Source organism: Equus quagga, chromosome 13 (assembly GCF_021613505.1).
Source record: "Equus quagga isolate Etosha38 chromosome 13, UCLA_HA_Equagga_1.0, whole genome shotgun sequence".
Lineage (NCBI taxonomy): Eukaryota > Metazoa > Chordata > Mammalia > Perissodactyla > Equidae > Equus > Equus quagga.
In genome coordinates this window covers 38,798,138-38,818,420 of record NC_060279.1, presented here as the reverse complement: position 1 = coordinate 38,818,420, position 20,283 = coordinate 38,798,138, and the positions used below count along the sequence as shown (strand labels likewise).

At 47.7% G+C, this 20,283-nt stretch overlaps 1 protein-coding gene across 2 annotated transcripts in view; it reads right to left on the bottom strand.

The window, feature by feature from the left end:
- Window positions 1-20,283, bottom strand: part of KCNN3 (potassium calcium-activated channel subfamily N member 3) — a 158,504-nt gene that overhangs the window by 8,578 nt on the left and 129,643 nt on the right. For both annotated transcript variants that reach the window (XM_046683441.1, XM_046683442.1), the window contains exons 5-7: window positions 15,743-15,853; window positions 6,601-6,728; window positions 5,839-5,908 (exon numbers count right to left, since the gene is read on the bottom strand). In XM_046683441.1, the coding sequence (XP_046539397.1) occupies window positions 5,839-5,908; window positions 6,601-6,728; window positions 15,743-15,853 (309 nt within the window). The remainder of the gene's footprint in view (window positions 1-5,838; window positions 5,909-6,600; window positions 6,729-15,742; window positions 15,854-20,283) is intronic.

The window sequence follows — 20,283 nt, the reverse complement described above, 5'->3', positions numbered from 1 at the left end:
AAGCAGTTTACCTTCCTGGAGCCGTGGAGACTCAAGTGGGCACTTTTTTTTTTGTATTTACAGAAGTAGTGCATATTAATTATAACAATATATTAGAAAATATGTGCAATGGAAAAGAAGCAGCACTTTTTTCTTAAATAGAGTGTCTCTAAACTGTCATGTTCTTGCTACACCCAACCTCTCAGCTCACATGGCTGCTGGCCCCTAACAATTAGAGGCACCCATTTTCAACACAGCAGCCAGAAGGTACGATATACATCATAACCCACTCCTCGGGCATGGGCCACAGCCAGACGGAGCTGCCTCGCCCAGGTTACAGCTCCTCCCCTGCCTGGTCCACGAGGAGGTACACTGCCTCAATCTGAGACATCCACAAAGGGCCACCGCACTCCAGAGCACCCACAGGTCAGCTGAGGTCTTTGTCGATCGTTTTGCAGTTCAAGCCCTCCCTCTGCCCCGGCCGCTTCCCTCACACCCTGACAGGCGTTGTCCTGAGGGCGCCCCACCTCCTGCACTCAGTGCTATCTCCCAGTGTTCCAGGGACCGGCCTGCTCACAGCGCTCCCCCACACACCCCAGGGCCTACAGCCTCGCCTCCTCCAAGCCTCCCCTGAAAAGTCGCCTTCTCCATGAAGCCTCCCCCAGGCCCTGCTTAATGCCGCACCTTGTCCCCACCCCAACCCCTGATCCCGCTAACCCTGCTCAATGTTTTTCTTTTTTTCCTACCACCTTCTAATACACTAGCTAATTTCCTAGTTCTTCCAGTTATTGTTGTTGTCTGTTGCCCCACTAGAAGGAAAGCTCCTCCAGGGCAGCGACCATAGCCTGTGGTGTGCACTGATGTGTCCCAAGGGCACACAGGAGATGCTCAAGTAACACTTTTTTAAATTAATTAATTTTTTTGTGAGGAAGATTGGCCCTGAGATAACATCCACTGTCAATCCTCCTCTTATTTTTCTTGAGGAAGAGTCGCCCTGAGCTAACATCTGTGCCCATCTTCCTCTACTTTGTGTGTGGGATGTCTCCACAGCATGGCTGATGAGTGGAGTAGGTCTGCACCCAGGATCCAAACCTGCAAACCCCTGGCTGCTGGAGTGGAGCGTGCAGAACTTTATGCGGCCATGGGGACGGCCTCGCAAGTAATATTTTTTGATGGACGAATATACATAAATGTGCCTAGCAAGGGTGGTCTGTATATATAATTGGCACTAAAAGATGTTGGTAAAGCAAACGAATCAATAAAGCCCCAGCACAGGTGAAATCACCATCTCTTCCATCCTTTGGCCAAGGTAGGAGCTTTACTGAAGGGGAAAGACCTTTTGCATCACAAATTATTTCCACTTACACAGGAGGTTTCTCAGGGTTTACCACTGAGATCTGAGTGGCTGAGGAAAGGAAAGAAAACTCCAAAGGGGGCCCAGCCGAGGCCCTGCCTCTGTGGAGCAGGTGTTCGGTAGGCTTTTTTTTTTTGAGGAAGATTAGTCCTGAGCTAACTACTGCTAATCCTCCTCTTTTTGCTGAGGAAGACTGGTCCTGAGCTAACATCCATGCCCATCTCCCTCTACTTTATACGAGGGACGCCTACCACAGCATGGCTTTTGCCAAGCAGTGCCATGTCCGCACTGGGATCTGAACCAGCGAACCCCGGGCTGCCGAGAAGCAGAACGTGCGAACTTAACTGCTGTGCCACCCGGCAGCACCCCCTCTTTTTTTTTTTAAAGATTGGCACCTGACCTAACATCTGTTGCCAATCTTCTTTTTTTTTCCTTCTCCCCAAAGCCCCCCTGTACATAGTTGTACATTCTAGTTGTAGGACCTTCTGGTTGTGCTATGTGGGACACCACCTCAGTATGGCCTGATGAGTGGTGCCATGTCCATGCCCAGATCCGAATTAGTGAAACCCTGGGCTGCGGAAGCAGAGCACGCGAACTCAACCACTTGGCCACGGGGCCGGCCCCCTCGGTAAGCTTTTGTGAATGAATGTGAAGGAAGTCTTGAGAGCAGAAATGGGGTGACTCCAGGGAACTGCAAATAAAGTGAAATTTAAAAGTAATCAAATAAACGTGCCTTCTGAAAGTTAAGTCATAAAACCAGGTCAGAGCAGAGCTAAACAAAGGGAGCTCTTGCCAAGTGCACCATTTTCCTTCCTAAATCTGTTCTTCGCCAGTGCTCCTTGTCTCCATGAAAGGCACTGCCATTCACTCAAGCTGTCCCGACCAAAAGCTGGGTGTCATCCTCTCCCTCATCCCTCACATCTCACCAGTACGACGTCCTGCCCACATACCTGCAAACATCCCTCAAATGCAATCCATTTAATAGCAGCTAAGCCACTCTAGTTCCATCCAGCACCATCCAGCAGGCTGCGATACCCTCAAGGGAGTCACGTCCCACGGTTCTGTCTCCACTCTTCCCAGCCAACTTTCTGATTATAATTCGGCTTCCCGGGTTGGCCTGCAGAGCCCTCATCTGTGTGACAACCACATTTCTTCCCGCAATTAACCAATGACATCAGACTTGGGAGCGAGATTCACAGGGGTCCTCATGCTCCGGGTGTTCAGGAGTCAGGTTCCTGTGGCTGCAATGGCAGAGGGCCAGGCCGGTGTTTGCTTTGTCCCCACCTCCCCACCCCCTGCAAGTACTGTGGCTCTTGGGGCATCAGGTTTTCTGCCAGTGACACCCTGATCCTATTTCACAAGACATTTCAAGTCACTCTAGGAATATTCAGAAACCACTGGTGCCCTGAGGGGCCAAGAGAGTAGGAAATAAGGTGAGAGGAATTAGAGAAGTAAAGGAGGCGGGGAGGGGACTGAAAATGGAACCTTCCCAGCTGAGGACATGCCACACAATGAAATTGGCTGAGACCCCAAAAGGAGCCGTCACTGAGCTGGGATGAAAGCGGCTCTGCCATTGTGAGAAGAGGATAGTGTATCACGGACGCCCTTGGAGGAGAGGGTGACTTTAGAAGTGAAGTGCTTCCTTCATTAATTAACATTTGCAGAACCTCCTTGAGGCTCACGTTCTTCCCAGAATGCACAAAACCACAAATGTACGTGACCACAGGGGCACCCTTACGAGCTCTGGACTGAGTCCGGGCCCCGGGGTCTCGGCCCCAGTGCTGTGCTCGCCAACTGCCTGACCTTGAGACGGTGACTTTGTTCCTTTGGATCTTGGTTCATAATATTCATAGATAATATTCATAATCTAACATCATAATGAGAACTACTATTTGCAAAACCTTTATAGTTTACAAAGCACTTTCACAGCTATTATCTTATTTGATCACTGGAGCTTCAGATGTCAGGAATTTTTTTTTTTTTAAAGATTTTATTTTTTCCTTTTTCTCCCCAAAGCCCCCTGGTACATAGTTGTATATTCTTCATTGTGGGTTCTTCTAGTTGTGGCATGTGGGACACTGCCTCAGCGTGGTTTGATGAGCAGTGTCATGTCCGCGCCCAAGATTAGAACCAATGAAACACTGGGCCGCCTGCAGCGGAGCACGCGAACTTAACCACTCGGCCACGGGGCCAGCCCCAGGAATTATTTTTACATTTCAACTGAAGACATTGAAGCTAGCAAATAAAGAGTCCAAGGCCTCCCAGCTCTGCCATCTTACAAGATAGCTGTTCAATATAGAAAAGAACATTTGGGGACCACACGCCAGGTTCTTAATCTAGAGAGGACCAAAGGGCAGGGGTGGGAAGGTGGTGAGTCGGGAGGATGAAGCACAGAAAAAGGCAGAGAACACGGCATTATTGTCTTCCCTGTTCCGCTGCTTGGTGACAGGATGCCAGGGGGAATGCGGACCAATGGGAAATATGCATGGTTTCTCTCAGGACCTTGGGTGAGTCTCCTGGGAGGAAAAGACAAAGGCTGGATGGATGTCAGAGTTCTCCCTCTCTCCAGGTCTCAGCACGCCCCCTCCAGCCCTGTGGAAGTCCTCTCTTAACCCTCCCAACCCTCCCCTCTACACCCCTTTCTTTCCAGGTAACTCGTTCCCAGATTACTGATGGTTTAGTTCCTCCGCCCAGTTCACATGAGCCTCCTTCCAAGTCACTGAGGTTTTTGCTTTGCACAGTCTGCTCTGTGCTGGGCCCTGTCTCCGGGAGGGGCCCGGTGTGTCCTGCCAGGTCAGAGGTGAGGCAGGAAACATTGCTGGTTGTAGAAGAAACACCTTGGGTCATCTCCTTGGGCTATTTCTGCATCTCACATGTGTTTTTCCCACGTGACCCTCTTCCTGGCCACAGCTGATTGGTCTAAGGGTGGACACATGACCCTGACTGGCCAACCATCTCATCTCTTCTGAGAAGTTAGAATTAAGACCACTGGCTAGACCTAGAAAGGGTCCTCTCTGGAGAGGGGCCTGCCATGGTCTGCCATGGAGACAGGAGGCATAGAAAGCTGTCGGGTGAGAGAGGATGGCGAGAAAGAACGAGAGAACTGAAGAGGCACTGGAACAGGAGAAGAGAGGGTGAAAGAACACTTCCCGAGAGTGAGGGTTTCCCAGGTCTGGTTCTAGTTAGTTCCTCCCTGAGTCTGACCTCATGCCCGCTCTGAGACTTCTGACGCTCTCTGCCTGGAATGAGACTTCCTGGTATCCTTATAACAAAGGACTCCATTTTTAAACCTAGTTGCAGTGGGTTTCTGAAACTAGAAGCCAAGAGTATTAACCAACACACCCAGACCCCAGGGAGTTCCTTCTTGCACTCCAGTGTCCCCTTCGTGTCCCCTCCCTCCAGGCTCCCAGGAGCCCGGCACTCCACTGCAACATCCCTCCAAAGGCACACAGGCCTGTGGGCTTCTCCCCACCCGTGCAAGCCACACATTCCCTGATTGAAGCCCCCCCGGGTGGGGAGGCCCTTTCTTTGGCTTGATCCCTTCACTGAACAAGGCACCTGCACATAGCCCAACAACCAGCAATTTCTCTGATTGCACCCTCTTTTCAAAGGGTGCTTAATTTGCCTGAGGGAGTTTCTCTTGCTTACCCAGGGAACGTGTTCCATTATGATAATTGACATCTGCTGGAATGTTCTGCCAGCCTGGCCCTGGGCTGTACACTTGATACACAATTTCCATCAAGAGGCAATGAGAAGGGGCTGCGGAGGGGGAGGCCCTTTCTTCAATGGCACCTACTCAGCTCTGCCAGCAGTGCAGCCTCCAGTTCCTTCACTGCACTGATTTGCAAGAGGAGTGAGTTTCTTTACAGTGTTTACGGCAGTTCAGTGCCAGAGGCACAGAATGACAGTGTGACATCAAGCTGTAGGGCGCTCAAAGGAGGGCTCTCTTTTGGCATCTTCATGTTCATTGTAGGCTATCTGCCACTTAAGAAAAAATGCAGCCCCCCCCCCCCCCACCAATTTGCGACCAGAAAGCTTGGGTTGTAAGGACTGGAGGATGCAGAAAAAAGAATTTCTAACTAAAACAGCAAACTGGAAGGATCTTCCTAGGTGTGACCTAGGCAGCATCCTCGCCATCATCGCCATTTGGCCTCATCAATGTGCTTCATCCTGTGCAAACTTGAGCTCATCCTTAGGTGCCCTCAATATACAGCTAATAAAGCAACACACTGAGAAGATTTAGTAGGTCAGCTAATTAATTTCAAGCAAAGACAAACCTGAGCAATTGAATTTAAGAAACAAATGCCAGGTTTTAAAAAAACAAGACAAACTAGTAGATTGCAAATGTCAAGAACTTGAACCTAGATTATTTTTTAACCCAGGAGAAATCATTCTTTGCTTTCACTGTATAGCATGGACATGGCCAGTCTTCATAGCCACACCTGAGAAGTCTGAATGCCAGCGTCTGAGAACTCTTTAGAGTGTCTTCAGATTTCGCCACTCACCTTGGAAAGGTCCACCAGGGTATTGGCTTGGTCGCTCAGCTTCCTCTGCTCCATCTTGACGCTCCTCAGTCTGTGGGAAAGAGTCGTAACAGCCATCCTCTTCCAGTGCACGTTAAAGTTTAGCCCATGGGCAGATTCCACATCTACATCAATTCTTCTGATTTTGGAACCCTGCATGGAGACTTCGAATATGGGTGGCGACTGACGAGAATCAAGGACTTGTCAGGTCCCCCAGAAAGCAAACTTGTCTCCGTGCATGCTTTCCTGCAGCCACTTCAGTTTCCTCTCGACTTTCAGATCATTCCCCTGCTTCTCAAATGGTCTAGGCTGTGCCTTCCCCCTTAAAGGCCCTACTCTCAGCCGTTTAGGATTTCCCAAAACCTCCAGGTCAGAATAGATGTTTTCATTCTCTACTTTTCCACTCTACTTTTTTAATGCCTCTCTTATAGAGAGCGCTGAGCAGTTTGTTCTGCTTTGAGTTGTAATGTGGTATGTGTGTGTGTGTGTGTTCAATATGAGCAGCCTTAGAGACTCTTACTCTGTTTTACCTTCCAGAGCAGCCTGCCCAATGCCTGGCAGTGGCAGGTGCAATAGATGAGTCAACAGATTGATCTGGGTCAGTTTTACTGCCCCGAGTGCTTACTGAGTAGAACAATGGATTTTCTCTGGGCCTCGAGGTAGAGGAAAAGATACTGATGGAGCTGTGAGGGTCCCACCACTCCTAATGTGGCCATCCGGTGGCAGAGCTGCCCAGATACTCACTGGTGGATAGCCTGGAGGAACTTCCTCTGGTGTTTCCTGACTTTGGCATGGTCAATCTTCTTTAGCAGCTTCGTGTGTTTATAGATTAGCCACGTTTCCCGGAGGACGTTGGCTGCAGCATTCTTGATCTAAGGAAAAATAAATAAAGCCAGTTACCATCAGGTTAATTTTCCTGGGTTCACGTAGTATTTTTTTTGTGTTTTCTGATATAGTCTACCTTATAAGGAAATGATTCTGCGATGATTTATTTCCTTAATCAAATCACGAACTTAGAAACAATGAAGAAAATGCATCTCTTATTAATCCTGTATTGGACACAGTACACTGGAGCCTGAAGTTGAGGGGTGTTTCTTCTTTCTTAATTATTTCAGGACTGCCTGTCGGCTGCTGTTGCTGATGCTATATTTAGACAGGCTGCATTACCAAGACCTGGAGACCTGGGGCACCCTTTGAATCGATAAATATATACCATTGCTGCCCTTGCGTGCAGAGCTCCCCGTGCTACCTGAGACGTCCATTTACTGCACATGGTACATTCTTGGATTCAGAGAGTAAACAGATTTCCTATCAGTTGGAGATTTTAAAAGGCCTCTTTGAGGAAATGTCTTTCCCACCGAATGGAACTATAGGTATCAACAAGTCCATTGTTTCCTTTCGCAAATGGCCAAAAACATTTACACTGCAATTTTACATGTAAATGTAATTGGCATAAAACTGAAATAATTTCAAAGCGGTGTCTGAAAATCAGAGAAGATCTTTAGGTGTGAAACCAGAGCTGTCTCCTTCCCGAGGCTGGCTCCTTTGCTGTGCACTGCAATCACACATTTCAACATATGACGCTGTCATCTGTTGACATGGAAACCACTGATATCACCCAGCTCTCGACTGAGCTGAGACATATCAATGGCATCCAGATGGCAGGGGACAAAGTTTTAATCCAAACACAGACATCTTCAGCAATTAGGAACAAGAGCAAGAGGAAACATTTCTTATTAAGCACAAGCTAAACAGAGTTTTGATGAGCCGTTCCTATTTCTGTCAGCCACGCAAATTGGCACAGGCCCACAGGCCCGGGGCCTGAAAGTCATTTGGCTGGTCTAGCAGAAATCAGGTTACTAGCCAGAAAGGATTTTAATAAAACTGGAGCGTACAGGCCTGCTTCTTCAGACTGACATCAACAGATGGGACGTTGTTAAAATACTGAGACGTGTGGGAAGGCCTAGGAAACATTGTTTCGCAGGCTGATAACTTTTGTGTGTGTGTGTTTTAAAAATTTATTACTAAGGCTGGATTATATTTTTCATTGGCGCTGAAGTGATGTTTTTAAAAGAACAGCTAAGTCTTCTCAGAAATGTCTAAGTGACATAAATATTGCTTTTTCGTTCAGTAAAAATCCGCTGTGAAAATGGTTTTAAACGACTTAATTGCCCACCTCTGGTCCTTTCTTGCCTGAAAGGAAGCAGGGGGTGGTGAGTGAAGCTGGAAATGAGGGGTGTCCAGGTGAGGAGGGGGGAGGGGGAGGAGGGGCTGGTCTCTGGGGTTCTGTCCAAGGGCTGGCGCGGAGCAGCCTCCCGGCAAAAGAGGCAGCTGGAAAGGGAAGCCTTGCCGTCCGCGGGTGCATACTACCGCCACCTTTTGTAGACAGAGGGCAATTTGATGCATAATTTCTTCAGTTTCCCTGGGTGCTTGGCCTCCAAGGAAAGCCTCACAGAAACACAGAAGCGAGAACCCTGCCCCGGCATTTAGGATGATCAGAAGAGTGCCAGTTACACGAGTCTCCTCTTTGGAATAATGATAGAGCCACGGAATGTCAGCTCCGATGGGCCTGTGACAACTGTCTCTGTGTTGGTGTGGAACAAGCATTTGAAATTGGAAAGCCTGCAGGTGAATCCTTGCTCTGCCAGTTATTAAGCAGCTCAGGAGTAAATGCTTAATTATCTATAAGATGGGAAAAATAAATCCTTACCTTAATGTTATGTTATGAGGCCCCAAGGAGGCAATGATGGTGGTGCTGACGGTGCTGAGGCTAACAGCTAACATTTACCAGGCGCCAGGCACAGGTCTGAGTACTTCATATGCATAACCTCACAACCCTTTCAGGCAGGTACTAATGTTATCCCCATTTTACAGATGAAGAAACTAAGACAGAGACCAAGACCATAAAGGTACAAATGGCAAAGTAAGTCAACGTGGATTTAAGTGTTATATAAACTGTAAAGTACCATACACACATTAATTATTATCATCTAGCCCCATTTAAAATACAAGGAAACAGCTTCAGAGATGGGCTGTGAGGACCAGAATCACACAGCTAGCTAATGACAAAGTGGAAACAAGAGCCAGGTCCAAGGAGAACATAAGGTTTTCATGTGGTCTGAAGAAAGACTGGACTAGACTTCATCTCTACACAAACAAAATTATTTCCTGTTTTCCAGGATCAAGGAATTGGAAAGGACATTAGAATTGCTTTTTTTAATCATCACAGCCCTCACTTAGCAATACAGCAGAACAGGGAGCCCAGGGCCGCACCTGACTGCACCCCAAACGTCAGGTACTGAAATCACAGCTCAGCCGGGGAGCTGGGAGAGGCAGGCACATCATCTTTATGGGTCTGAACAGAAGGCCCCTGCGAATTCCGAAAAGGGATGTTAAATGCAAGCCTTGGTGCTGACTCTGAAATTAATTGCCAGCAAACAGTCTGGCACAAAGCTAAGTAGATCAATATCTGCAAGAGAAAAAGAAATAGGCTTTTAACTGCACTGTGCTCTCCCAAGTTGACAGTAAATGCTATTGCGACCAGGGTCTCCCTCCAATTCACCTGGCTGATTGCTTTGAGCATCCTTGGGGTGGGAGCAGTTGAGGTCGTGTGCTCCTCCTGGGATCTGCTGAGCCCCTGATTGGGGCTTGGGGACCCTCTGAGCTCTCCTGGTGGGCAGGGGCACCAGGACCAAAAGGAGCTCCGGGGGTGGGGGTGAGGGTGCGGTGGGAAGGACTGGGAAGGACTGAGCAAGCTTCGTCACAATCAGATGGGTTCAGGGATCATTAGAAGACGGTTGTTTTTGAGTGGAAGGCTGGCTGTTTTGTGCCCCAAACCCATAAGCATATGAGCTGTTTTCTGTGGGTCCATACATTCTCTACCAAAAAATTGTAAGCTTTCACTCTCCTGGGGGCCAGAGAACAGGCTCGATGACCTACATACCTTAGGAAAGGCTGCAGGATTAATGGGTCTGGGTAATGGTAGTGCTAAGTCATTCACCTAAGAGCTTGCAAGTAACAGTGACAGCTAACATTTACTGAGTGCTTACTACTGCCAGGCTCTATGCTAAACACTTGATGCTTACGTTGTTTCATTAGCCCTGAGACACACCTCACAAATGGATGGAACTATTATCCCCTCCTTGGACCTGTTACTGAACCTCTCTGAGACTCAATTTTCTTTCTCGCACCTTCAAAAAACACTTAAGGAACACCTACGATGGGGCAGATGCTGTTCTAGGAAGTGATAATATTGTGACGAACAAACCAATCACATTACTGCCCTCATGGAGTTTATAATCTGGTGGAGACAGGATGCAGTTTGTAACATAGTATCAGGTAATACTGGCTTCAAAGAAAAATACAGCAGGGTGGGGGCTAGAGTGCTGCAGGTGATACTGACCTGTGAAATGGGATTGTGGAGTTGATTACATGAGAATACACATAAAACAGCACACAGCCTGGCCACGGTGTGCTTCAATACGTGACAGCTTTATTGATATTCTCCTGCTAATAAACATTAGCTTCTCCCCCTACCCCAAACAAAGCAAAACATTAAACAGACACATATGTCTGTTCCTGGAGCTCTTGGCTGTATCATCTGTGTCAACGGCTTGCTCTGGCCACCTCTCTGCCAGGGTAACCTGCCACTTGGTATTACAGAGGGGCTGTCAGTTGCTGGAGGAACACTTGGGACAGAATGAGAGAGGCCCCAGTCTGGGGTCCCCCGTGCCTCCAGAAGCCACAGGGAGACTTGGGAGTGTAATTCCAGAAGCCCCACTGGTGGACCCTCCAGGGAAGAAATCATTAGCATGCCCATTAGGCTGCCAGAATCCTTCCTGGGGAAAGGGTGTTCTACCTAAAGGTTGGAAAGGGGGAAGGAATGGAGGGAGGAAGGCAGATCAGGCCTGGCAGGTGGGTGTTCCACAGGCTGAATTTAGATTAACTGAGGGCTGATGAGCATCAGTCTGAGAACCTACAGGCCAGCCCTGTCTTCAGACATTTGACCGAAGGCGTCCATTATACACAGGACTGGGGAAGACGGCCATCCCCTCCTCCCTATCTGCCAACCCCACTCTTCCTTCACCCTCAGCCCCACAGACTTCCTGCTGGCTTCTGCGGCTGCCATCTCTTTCGTCTCTCTGCTTACACACTCTCTCCTTCCCTCCCCCATCCTGTTCCCACTTCCTTCTCAGGCTTCTCTGCCCGCCTTACCCGGAAGCCCTCCCTGAACGCTTAGAACTGGGGGCTCCACCCCTGTGGCTGGTGGGAAGTTGGGGCAGGGAGCGAGGAGGGAGATACTGCTGTGGTTCAAAGTTGGAGTTTGAAGCTCTTTTCTCCAGAGCAGCACGGTAGTGAATGGCGGCTGATTCTATAATGCTATCAATTTGATGCTCAGCTTGTTTGGAGGTAAACTGGCTTTTCTCTCCAGCAGGCCTGGGACCCTAACGACCATGCTGAGTTCCAAGGAGCTGACTGCTCTGGAAAACCCACTGGGTTATGGCTGGAGAGCTGCCTGCTGGCCTGAGAACAAACTGCAGCCCTGGCCAGGACCCAGCTAGCTGCATATAACTGGGAGCCCACTCTCGCCCATCTCTGGGCCTGGGAAGTTCATCCCTAAGAATCCTTCCAGCTCAAAAGCTCAATGCTTCTGACTATTGTTAAAGAAAAAAGGCACTCAACCTGTCTAGGACAGAACCTTTGTGGGTAATATAATTTACAATCCCCTTTTGGGGAGAATTAGCATTCCTGATAACTGCTCAATGGACTATCTGATAAATTTTAAAGACATTAAGACTTGTTCTGGGAATCCACTCATGGGCCTAACCAACTGTCAGTCAGGAGTCCAGTGTCCTTTAGCCAGACTTTCTGCACCTCTTATAATGTCTGCCATTGTCTTTTCCTATAACACCCCTGCTATGAGTAAATCTTTGAACTAGCAGGATGGAAAAAAAAAATTTTTTCCAGTGGGATTGTGATAAACTTTGAAATATTTTTATAATCAAAGAAAAGTTTTCTTTAGCGCTGTTCAGTAGGTGCTGGGGGTTACTGAAGATTTTTGAGCAGGGTGGTGATATGTTTAGAGCTAAGTCTAAGGAGATCCACTGGGAAGCAGAACAGGATGTCTGAGATAAGCGAGGCCCGTGAGGACAGAAAGTGGCAAGTGGCTGTGATGGTACAAGACTGAGATGGTGGCTTCCAGCATGGTGGGGCAGAGGGCCTGGAGAGGCTGGCGTGTGTGAACAGCCACGCCATGGCCAGGTGAGTCAGTCTCAGAAACTCCTCCGGGGCTGGCCCCATGGCCGAGTGGTTAAGTTCGAGTACTCCGCTTCGGTGGCCCAGGGTTTCACCGGTTCGGATCCTGGGCGCGGACATGGCACTGCTCATCAAGCCATGCTGAGGTGGCGTCCCACATAGCACAACCAGAAGAACCACAACTAAAATATGCAACTATGTACTGGGGGGCTTTGGGGAGAAAAAACAGGAAAACAAACAAAAAAACAACAACAAAAAGAAGATTGGCAACAGTTCTTAGCTCAGGTGCCAATCTTGAAAAAAAAAGAAACTGCTTGGACTCCCGTGGGGTCCAGGGCAGAAAGGAGTCAGAGATGGCGTTAAGTTTCCCGGCCTGGAGACTGGAAGAACAGCAACGCCATTAGCTGACCAGGGAAGTCAGGAGAAGGAACTAGTGCAGGGAAGATCTGCGTTTGGTTCTGGTTTTACTCATTGATTTCACAGGGAAATGTACTTGGACGAAGTATTTGGGGCAAGAACCCCTGGTGGCAAGGATAAGGAGGCATAGTCCTCAGCCAGCGGCACACAGCCTGGTGCTCTCTGCGGGTCTGACGTGGAAAGCATGTGTGGCCAACAGAACGTCTCCTGTCCACGGTGCCTCTTAAGCCAAGTGGGTCCCTGGGCAGCCTACCTTGCTTTCTAGAAAGGAGACGTGCTCCTTGAAGGCAGGGACCACCTCGATGTCCCCAGAGCACAGAGTGTGGTGTCCGGTGGGTGACCCCTGTGATGAGTGTGTTTAATTACATAAAACAGAGAGATGGGGATGTGGAGGGTTGAGTGGGAGAAAAGACAGGGATCTAGTATCTTTTTTACAGTCTCTCTGTGTGTCATTTACATATATATTATCTAGTAGCCCAGAGGTTAGCAATAGATTATAATTATAGAATAACAATGGCAGTAACACTGCAAAGTCAGCTTGGGAAGATCTGATTGCATTAAATGCAGAAATGACATTGCTACCAGGGTTGACAAGTTATACAAGAGAAAGAAGAAAAGCCATGGGATTCAGGAAAATCAGAAACTGAGTTCTTACCCTGTGCTATCAACCACGCCCCCCATAAATAAATAAATAAACATAGTGTGACTCTTAATGGTAAAGGCGGGGCTGAAGCCTTTACAGGAAGACAGGCAGGATGAATAAACCCTAGAATGACTTGTGTATTTTTATGATTAATAGGTTACCATTTCTCTTTCTCTTTTTTCGCTTAGCGATTTAGTGTTTTAGTGTTTGAAGATTTGAGATTGCATGTACCTTTAAGAGACGGCTTCTATCTGTTAAATCTACTAATTGTGCACTCCTGAGAGGTTTGCAATTATGCTACAATCGTGGGCTCCTCCCACGATTGGATCTGTCTGTGAGAATTCACTGAGATTTTAGGAATGGACTAAGCTTAGCATCTCTTTGACCCACGGCCTAGCCATTTGGAGAAGCCAAAGGATAGGCGAGGCATTCCCAGGGGAAGAAAGGTGGGCTTCTCTGAGAGCAGGTCCAGGTGAGCTGAAGCCAGAGGAGGCCACGCTCGCTCGCAGCCAGCTTCCTTTCAATCAAGGTTACGTAAAAGAACCTTTGGAAGTCCCAGTCCTGCAGCTTTGAAAATCCTCCGTCTGTAAGAACCATCCCTTTTGTGTTTGTTTCTCTGGGAAAAAGATATTAGACATTAAAGGGACATTTCAACAGATTTAAGTGTTCTCAGAAAAGTGAGATGTTATTCGATTAAAAAGGTGCCTTGCACGCATGGATGAGCAACAAATATTTGTTGATTTGATTTTCAGTCCTAGTTTTCAAAAAGTAAGTGGACTTGAGGAGGATTTTAGAGAATCATTTTTGAAAGACGGAAATTAGCAACCACAGTCTTATCTCTTTCTACAATTATATTGCAGAAAAAATTGTTTATTTTCCTGTCGTATGAGGGAGCTGGCTTTGCTCAGCTTTATTTTCCTCTAGTATCTGATTTACAGAGTCAAAACCGGAGAGGACAAAAGAGTAACATGAAATACAAAGCAGATCCTTGGTTTCAAAATGCAAACCAGAATAAACAGAGAGACTGTTCACTGTCTGCTCTAAGAAAACAGCTTCCGAGAAGGTGTTCGAGGCAAATCCCTCTCGCCCTTGACTCCTGGACTGTTGTTTCAGGAGGATAGATGCAAGGATATTTGCACTGAGGTTCCAACAACTTTTGTAATTTGCTCAGTTCCGGCTATGACTTCTGCATGGGTGTTCGAGGGCTGAAGCAGAGCAGCTGGGTTACAAGGTTCTGGGTGAAACCCGGCTGGCCCACCCATGGGCACAGCCCCCAGTCCTGCCACCTTGATGCTGCAAATTGGGGTTTCTTTTGTACAACGGACAGCTCAGGGCCGCGAGGTACTGAATTCACATCTGTACACCAACAACGTAAGACTATTTGCCTGTACCTGTTCCTTTTAACATCTGTGGAGGCTCTTTAAACAATCCGATACATGTAATCAAAGATCAGACAATCAAACACCATAAATAATTCTGCTAAGAAACTGGAGAGGCCTTGGCAACTGCACATTCTCCCACTGTCTTCCCTGAGAGCTGGCTCGCACTCTGTCATTCTCCCTCTCTCTTGTGCCCCCTTCCTGCCTTTGTCGCTATTTCTAACACATTTTTTACTGCGCTGCAACATTAATCACCGAATATTTTCTCTAGCTTTCAAAAACCCAAATCAAAATTTGGTCGCTTGTGGATCTCTTAACCCACTGGAGTCCTAAATGAGAAAGACTTGCTAGGCCAAGACCCCAGCACAAGGTTTTGATTCTCTCTCACCTCCGAGAGAGGAGAAGTTTGCAGGAAATCATATCACTGACCTTCATTCAGCCTGCAGCTCTAAAGAATTTTCCATAAAGGCTGTCATTAAATAAACAGCTCCTGCCTTGCTCATTTGGCCTGCTGTTATCCTGGAAGGCTCATTTCTGTCTCTTCTAAATGGGCCTTTTCTTCTCTGACAATTCAGTGGGGTGTCAGACTTTTAGCAGCTAAACAATCTCCCCATTCCTGCATAATTTTCAGTTTGTCATCTCCTTAACCACTTTCATGAGGATACAAGTGAGAAACATTATCCGGAAAACCCGAAAGGGGAAAATCGGATGATGACATTTTGATGAACAGTATCTAGGAATGTGAGCTCTCCTGCAATGATCGTCTTTAATGATTTTTTTTTAAGGTCTGGATTTAGATACATTTCCAGGATTGATTTTAAGACTCTTTACTGCCCTTCCTAATGAGAATGGTGAAAATATTTGAGCATAAACAAAAATGTTGCGTCATGTTGGGCAATTTCTTGGGTACCATTAGGCAAAGGGGCGCTTATACCACTGTATGCTGTAGATTTAATTAACAGGAGAATTTTTGGGTTGCCTGAACCATGCACAGTGATTTAAGAGAAGACAGGAGCCTGGAGTGCCAAGCCATTGTGCCCAGTTTGTGGAGGCTGTTTGCATGTGTCTGGGGCTTCCTCAATCCTCCATTGCAAGGTGTGGCCCTGACTTATATCACATAACTACTTTCTTTCTGCTTGGCTTCCATGTTGGTCTTGAGTCCCCCATTCAGATGTGGACAGTGGTGTTTTACCCGTTTGGTGAGCTGAGTGTCCATCATGAAGTTGTGAACGTGTTTCTCCGCTTTGGTGAGTTCCAGCTTTCGGGCCACCACGGCCACCACCAGGGCAGTGCAGCCCGCACCCTGTGGGGGGACAGCAGAGGACCAGGGGAGAGAGCACATCATTAAGAGGCAAGGTTCAGAAGACTCAACGTGCCCCGTGCCCAGTGTGGGGTTTTCAGGAGAGGCCTGGGAACTTGCGCTCTTTGGCTGGTCAAGGCCAAGCCACGTAACCTATCAGGGCCCCAATTCCTGCCCCCAGGAAGCGGTCTACAATGCTCTTGGCTTATGCTGCAGAGCCGAACTCTGGGAGACTTTGTCTTCATTGGAACCAGTCAGTTCTTAACGGAGCAGGATCCTGGATGGGGCTGAGGTTTTGGGGAATTTAAAACAACAGACAATCACCTGGTCATCTGCCAGGCTGTGCAGGAAAGATAGAGGGTCCAGCACATACATGCCCTCTCTCCCTCATGCATATCCCAACCCCACTACCAGCTCCAGACCAGGGCCCAGGAGGAAAGAATGCCATGAATAGACTGGACTAAGGACGGAACACCTGCTGGAGGTGGAGAGTTTTCCTGAAAATAATCTAATGATGAGGCAATATGTTTTCCCCCAAGATTGCTTCCCAGGGAACACTGGTTGGCATGAGTACATGCATTCAGGGTTTTTTACCCGAAGGCCTAGGCTATGACTCAGCACAAGAAATCCACTCTTTCTTGCTTTCACCAGGAGGCTCATGAATTCTCCCTCATGCAGAGATTTTAAAGACAACAACCATCCTCCTGCCTCAACCAGGGTTTTAAGGGAACCCACAAAAGGCTCTCAGTATTTTCCAGAGCAGTGTTCTTATTCTGCTCAGGTAGGTCCGTTCCAGGGGAGCACAGCAGAGAGCGAGTCAAAGAAGCAGGGTTTTGCAGGACTCGTTTTCTGTCTCCTGATCCTCCGGGTGCATGTTTGACTGTCTGGGAAATGAGCAGAAAGGGGCGCATTCCAACATTCTCCTGCTGGATTTTTAAATCCTCTTCACTGTGCTTCTCAATGGGCCTGTGAGCACTGGAGGAATGGGGAGCATCACTCCTCCCCTGATTCTTCTGCAGGCAGCAGAAGTCAGCCCTGCCCTTGCCTGGTTCTTAGAAGAGCGTGCACGCTCGTGGGCGGACATCGCCCTCTTCCTGCACACGGGGCCCTGGACCGCCCTGACCTCCACTCGTGGAAAGAGAAGAGCAGCTCAGTGAAGTCACAGTCTGATCCTCTAGATGCCAATCAGTACTTGAAGTTGCCAAAGAGCCCACATTAGCAGTTGAGGTCCCAGGATTGAAGGAATCAATCAATGACATTTTTGGCTCATTGGGTCTAATAAAATGTGTTAGAAACAGAAAAGAATGTTTTTCAAAGGTACTGCAATCTATACCAGAGTTGGGAGAAATGCATATGGGTAGCTCAGTCCTCTCCTCTCTCCTTTATACTTTCTTTCTTCTTCCACAGGTTGGCAAAAGCTGGCCTGTGCAAGGTTACGGCATGGCTGAAGTGGGCAACGCTTTCCCTTAGCGCTTCACAAGGGTTCCCAGTAAAACAATCTTGTGTTTCTTGGTACAGTTAGACATTTGGTCAGCCAACCCATTTCTAGCACAACAAAGTGAAAAGAACTGAGGCTGTGTGGACTTTCCTTTTCTGACCTAATTTTCCTCTATTGTTCAGGGATAGCCGTGTTTTCTTGGCATCTGTGACTTGCAGGAGACTCTGTGCCCAATTTTCAAAGGATATGTATGGGCAGTTGGACAGCCTGGTCTGTAGCTGTAATCAATTTAGCTAGGCCTCCAAAAGCAAAAAATAGCTTAAAAGAAGCTGTCCTGGGGGAAGATGTGTGCTCCATTTCCCCTCAACCAGACCGACTATAATCCCTCTCCTTTATATGGAGTTCCAACAGTACTTTGGGTGAAAGCCCAAAAAGAGGGATATATCATAGTGTTAAAATGGAACATCAGATGGCGAGGGTTCTCCCCAGGCTCCATTCTCCCTCATCTCTCTGGGTCCAGGAAAACTCTATGTAATCACCCCTGAAAGCCGGGGGCAGCACAAGCCTGAAGAGGGAGTCTCCCTGCTCACCATGCCACTTTGGGAATTTTATCAAAACAACCACACAGCCACCATCCTGAATTGCAGGGTCCTGATGAAGCACTCCCTGTTCTTGCCAGAGCTCAAAGTCTAGCTGCTTGAATGCAGGGGGCTTCTAATTAGAAGCCAGTGTTTTAACTAAGGAACCATCTATCTTACATGATTAAGATAAATTTCTGCATGGAGGAAAGAGGGTAGACTAGATGATGTGTCCCAATTTCTCTCAACTTAAAGATGTCAAGACTCCCTTCTGGATATTTTTCCAGAGGATGCTGGGTTCTTAACCCCTAACTCTAACTTGAAGAGGTAGCAGTGGATACTCTCAACTTTATTTTTCTTTTAGAAAATCCATTGTCTGGATGGAATTAGGGATGTTGCCAACAACAAAGCCTAACTTGGTGATCTCTATTAAGAGGCAACCTTGTAAAGATGGGGTCAGACATCGGCAACCTTCACCCTAGTGGGTAGGGTGGGGCAGGGTGCTGAAATCCAGCCTGCTGGTCCTCTCCAGAGTGTGTGTGTGTGAGAGAGAGGAAGAGAGAGAGAGAGGAAGAGAGAGAGAGAGGAAGAGGGAAGAGGGAAGGGAAGGAAAGGGGAAAGAAGAGGGGGATGCAGAGAGAGAGAAAGCTGGAGCAGAGGCTGAGACCGGGACCAAGCTGTGCTGCCTCCTGAACAGCATGGAACAGGACAGAGAAAGAGGCAAGGAAAAAGCAGAGGAATAAGAAAAAAGGATGGGCTGATGGGGTTGAGAGAGAAAGGCAGGAAGAACAAGGAACCTGAGACTTGAGACAGACGTTAATGGTCACTTTTGGTTCTTGAGAGGAAACAAAGGAAGCATTATGGGATCCCCCTCCTTCCTGCTGTGTTCACTTTTAAGTGGTATAATGATCACCAATGTTCCTTTGGGGACGATGGCCTTTTCACTTGGATGAGCTTATCAGTCTGGTGGGGCCAGGTTAGCAGCTGGGAAGGCTTGTGTGATATGGCAGTGATGTGGGTTGGTTTTAAGAGACAAATTGCCAAGGACCTGACTGATTTGGGTGTGTGAGAGCTCATGCTGTCCTAGCGTGGAATCTCAGAAATGGCTGGTGGGCACAGGGGGCATGTGAGGAGAGGATGGAGTGGGACAGAAAAGGGTAAGCAGCTGCTGGAATGACTTCCATGGGGTCAGATCCTGGGGCAAATCCATGACTCACACGTTTGCTTTCACACGTGCCAAGTCCTGAATCACAGTTGACACCAACTGGATTCCCTGGGTCTTCTCTGTCCAACTCCTATTTCCATGGGAGGATGGTGGAAGCGACAGGATCCACCTCGAATGAGGTCATACTTTCCAAGGTACATGGTGAGCAGGAGACAAGAGTGAGCAGAGAAAGGAGCGGCTGGGATGGGGCGAACATGCCTAACTCATCTATAGATCTGAACCCAGAGACCCAATCTCCTCCACACGGGTCCTCCCACTTCTTGTTTCCAAGAAACATTTTCCAGCTGGAAAACCTTAGAATCTGGAAAAACAAGTATCCCAAGGGGAAAAGTATGAGGTGTTCTTAACTAAAGAAGCATAAAATAAAATAAAACATAAATGAAAGTGACAAATGGAGGAGGGAAGCCTGGAGGATTTACAGTTGGATTCTGTTTCTGCAACAGATTCCATGTAACAACTAAAATAACATCAATTGGTTTGAAACCAAGGTGTTTCAGGGAGAAGCTCATCTTCTAAAACTGACATTAAGCAGATGTCTTGCTGAGCCCTCTTTTCCCTCCTCCCCACATGACTCAATTTGTGCCACCTTTCGCTTCATCATCACTCTCCTTCTGCAGTTGAAAGAAGCATCTCTCATGAAGACTTGGGGGAAAGCTTAGTGTCCCCAACCAACCAAAAGGCCTTCAAAAGCACATCTTTAAGTTTCGTTGTCATTTCGGATTCTGGAGACTAAACATGGACAGCTTTCTCTCTGCATTGTAACTGTCATCATCCAATTCTTTATAGAAAGACGCTGGACTTTGATATATCTGCTTTTGTGGGTGAAATCTCTCAAACATCCCAGGTCTGTGCCAACAATGTCAAGTTGTTCAGACAATTATATACCCCGCTTAATGGTTGATAATTACACTGTTACTGGGATTGCCAAGAGAAAACAATGATTAAGACTATTTACAGCCGCACACACAAATCCTTCCTTTCCTTTCCCTAGCAGATCTTGCCTTGGCCTGCATGGTGTCCATGGTAACCAAACAGGAAGCCCTACCTTTAGTTAAGGCGCTTGCAATAATAATCGGGAGATGCACACAGCGGCGGGAGGCGGGGGAGGGGAGGAAGGGATTCTCAGCAACGTGAACCCCTGAAAGGAGTGACTCAGCTAGAAAAGTCACACTTGCTAGAAAAATGCCTCCAG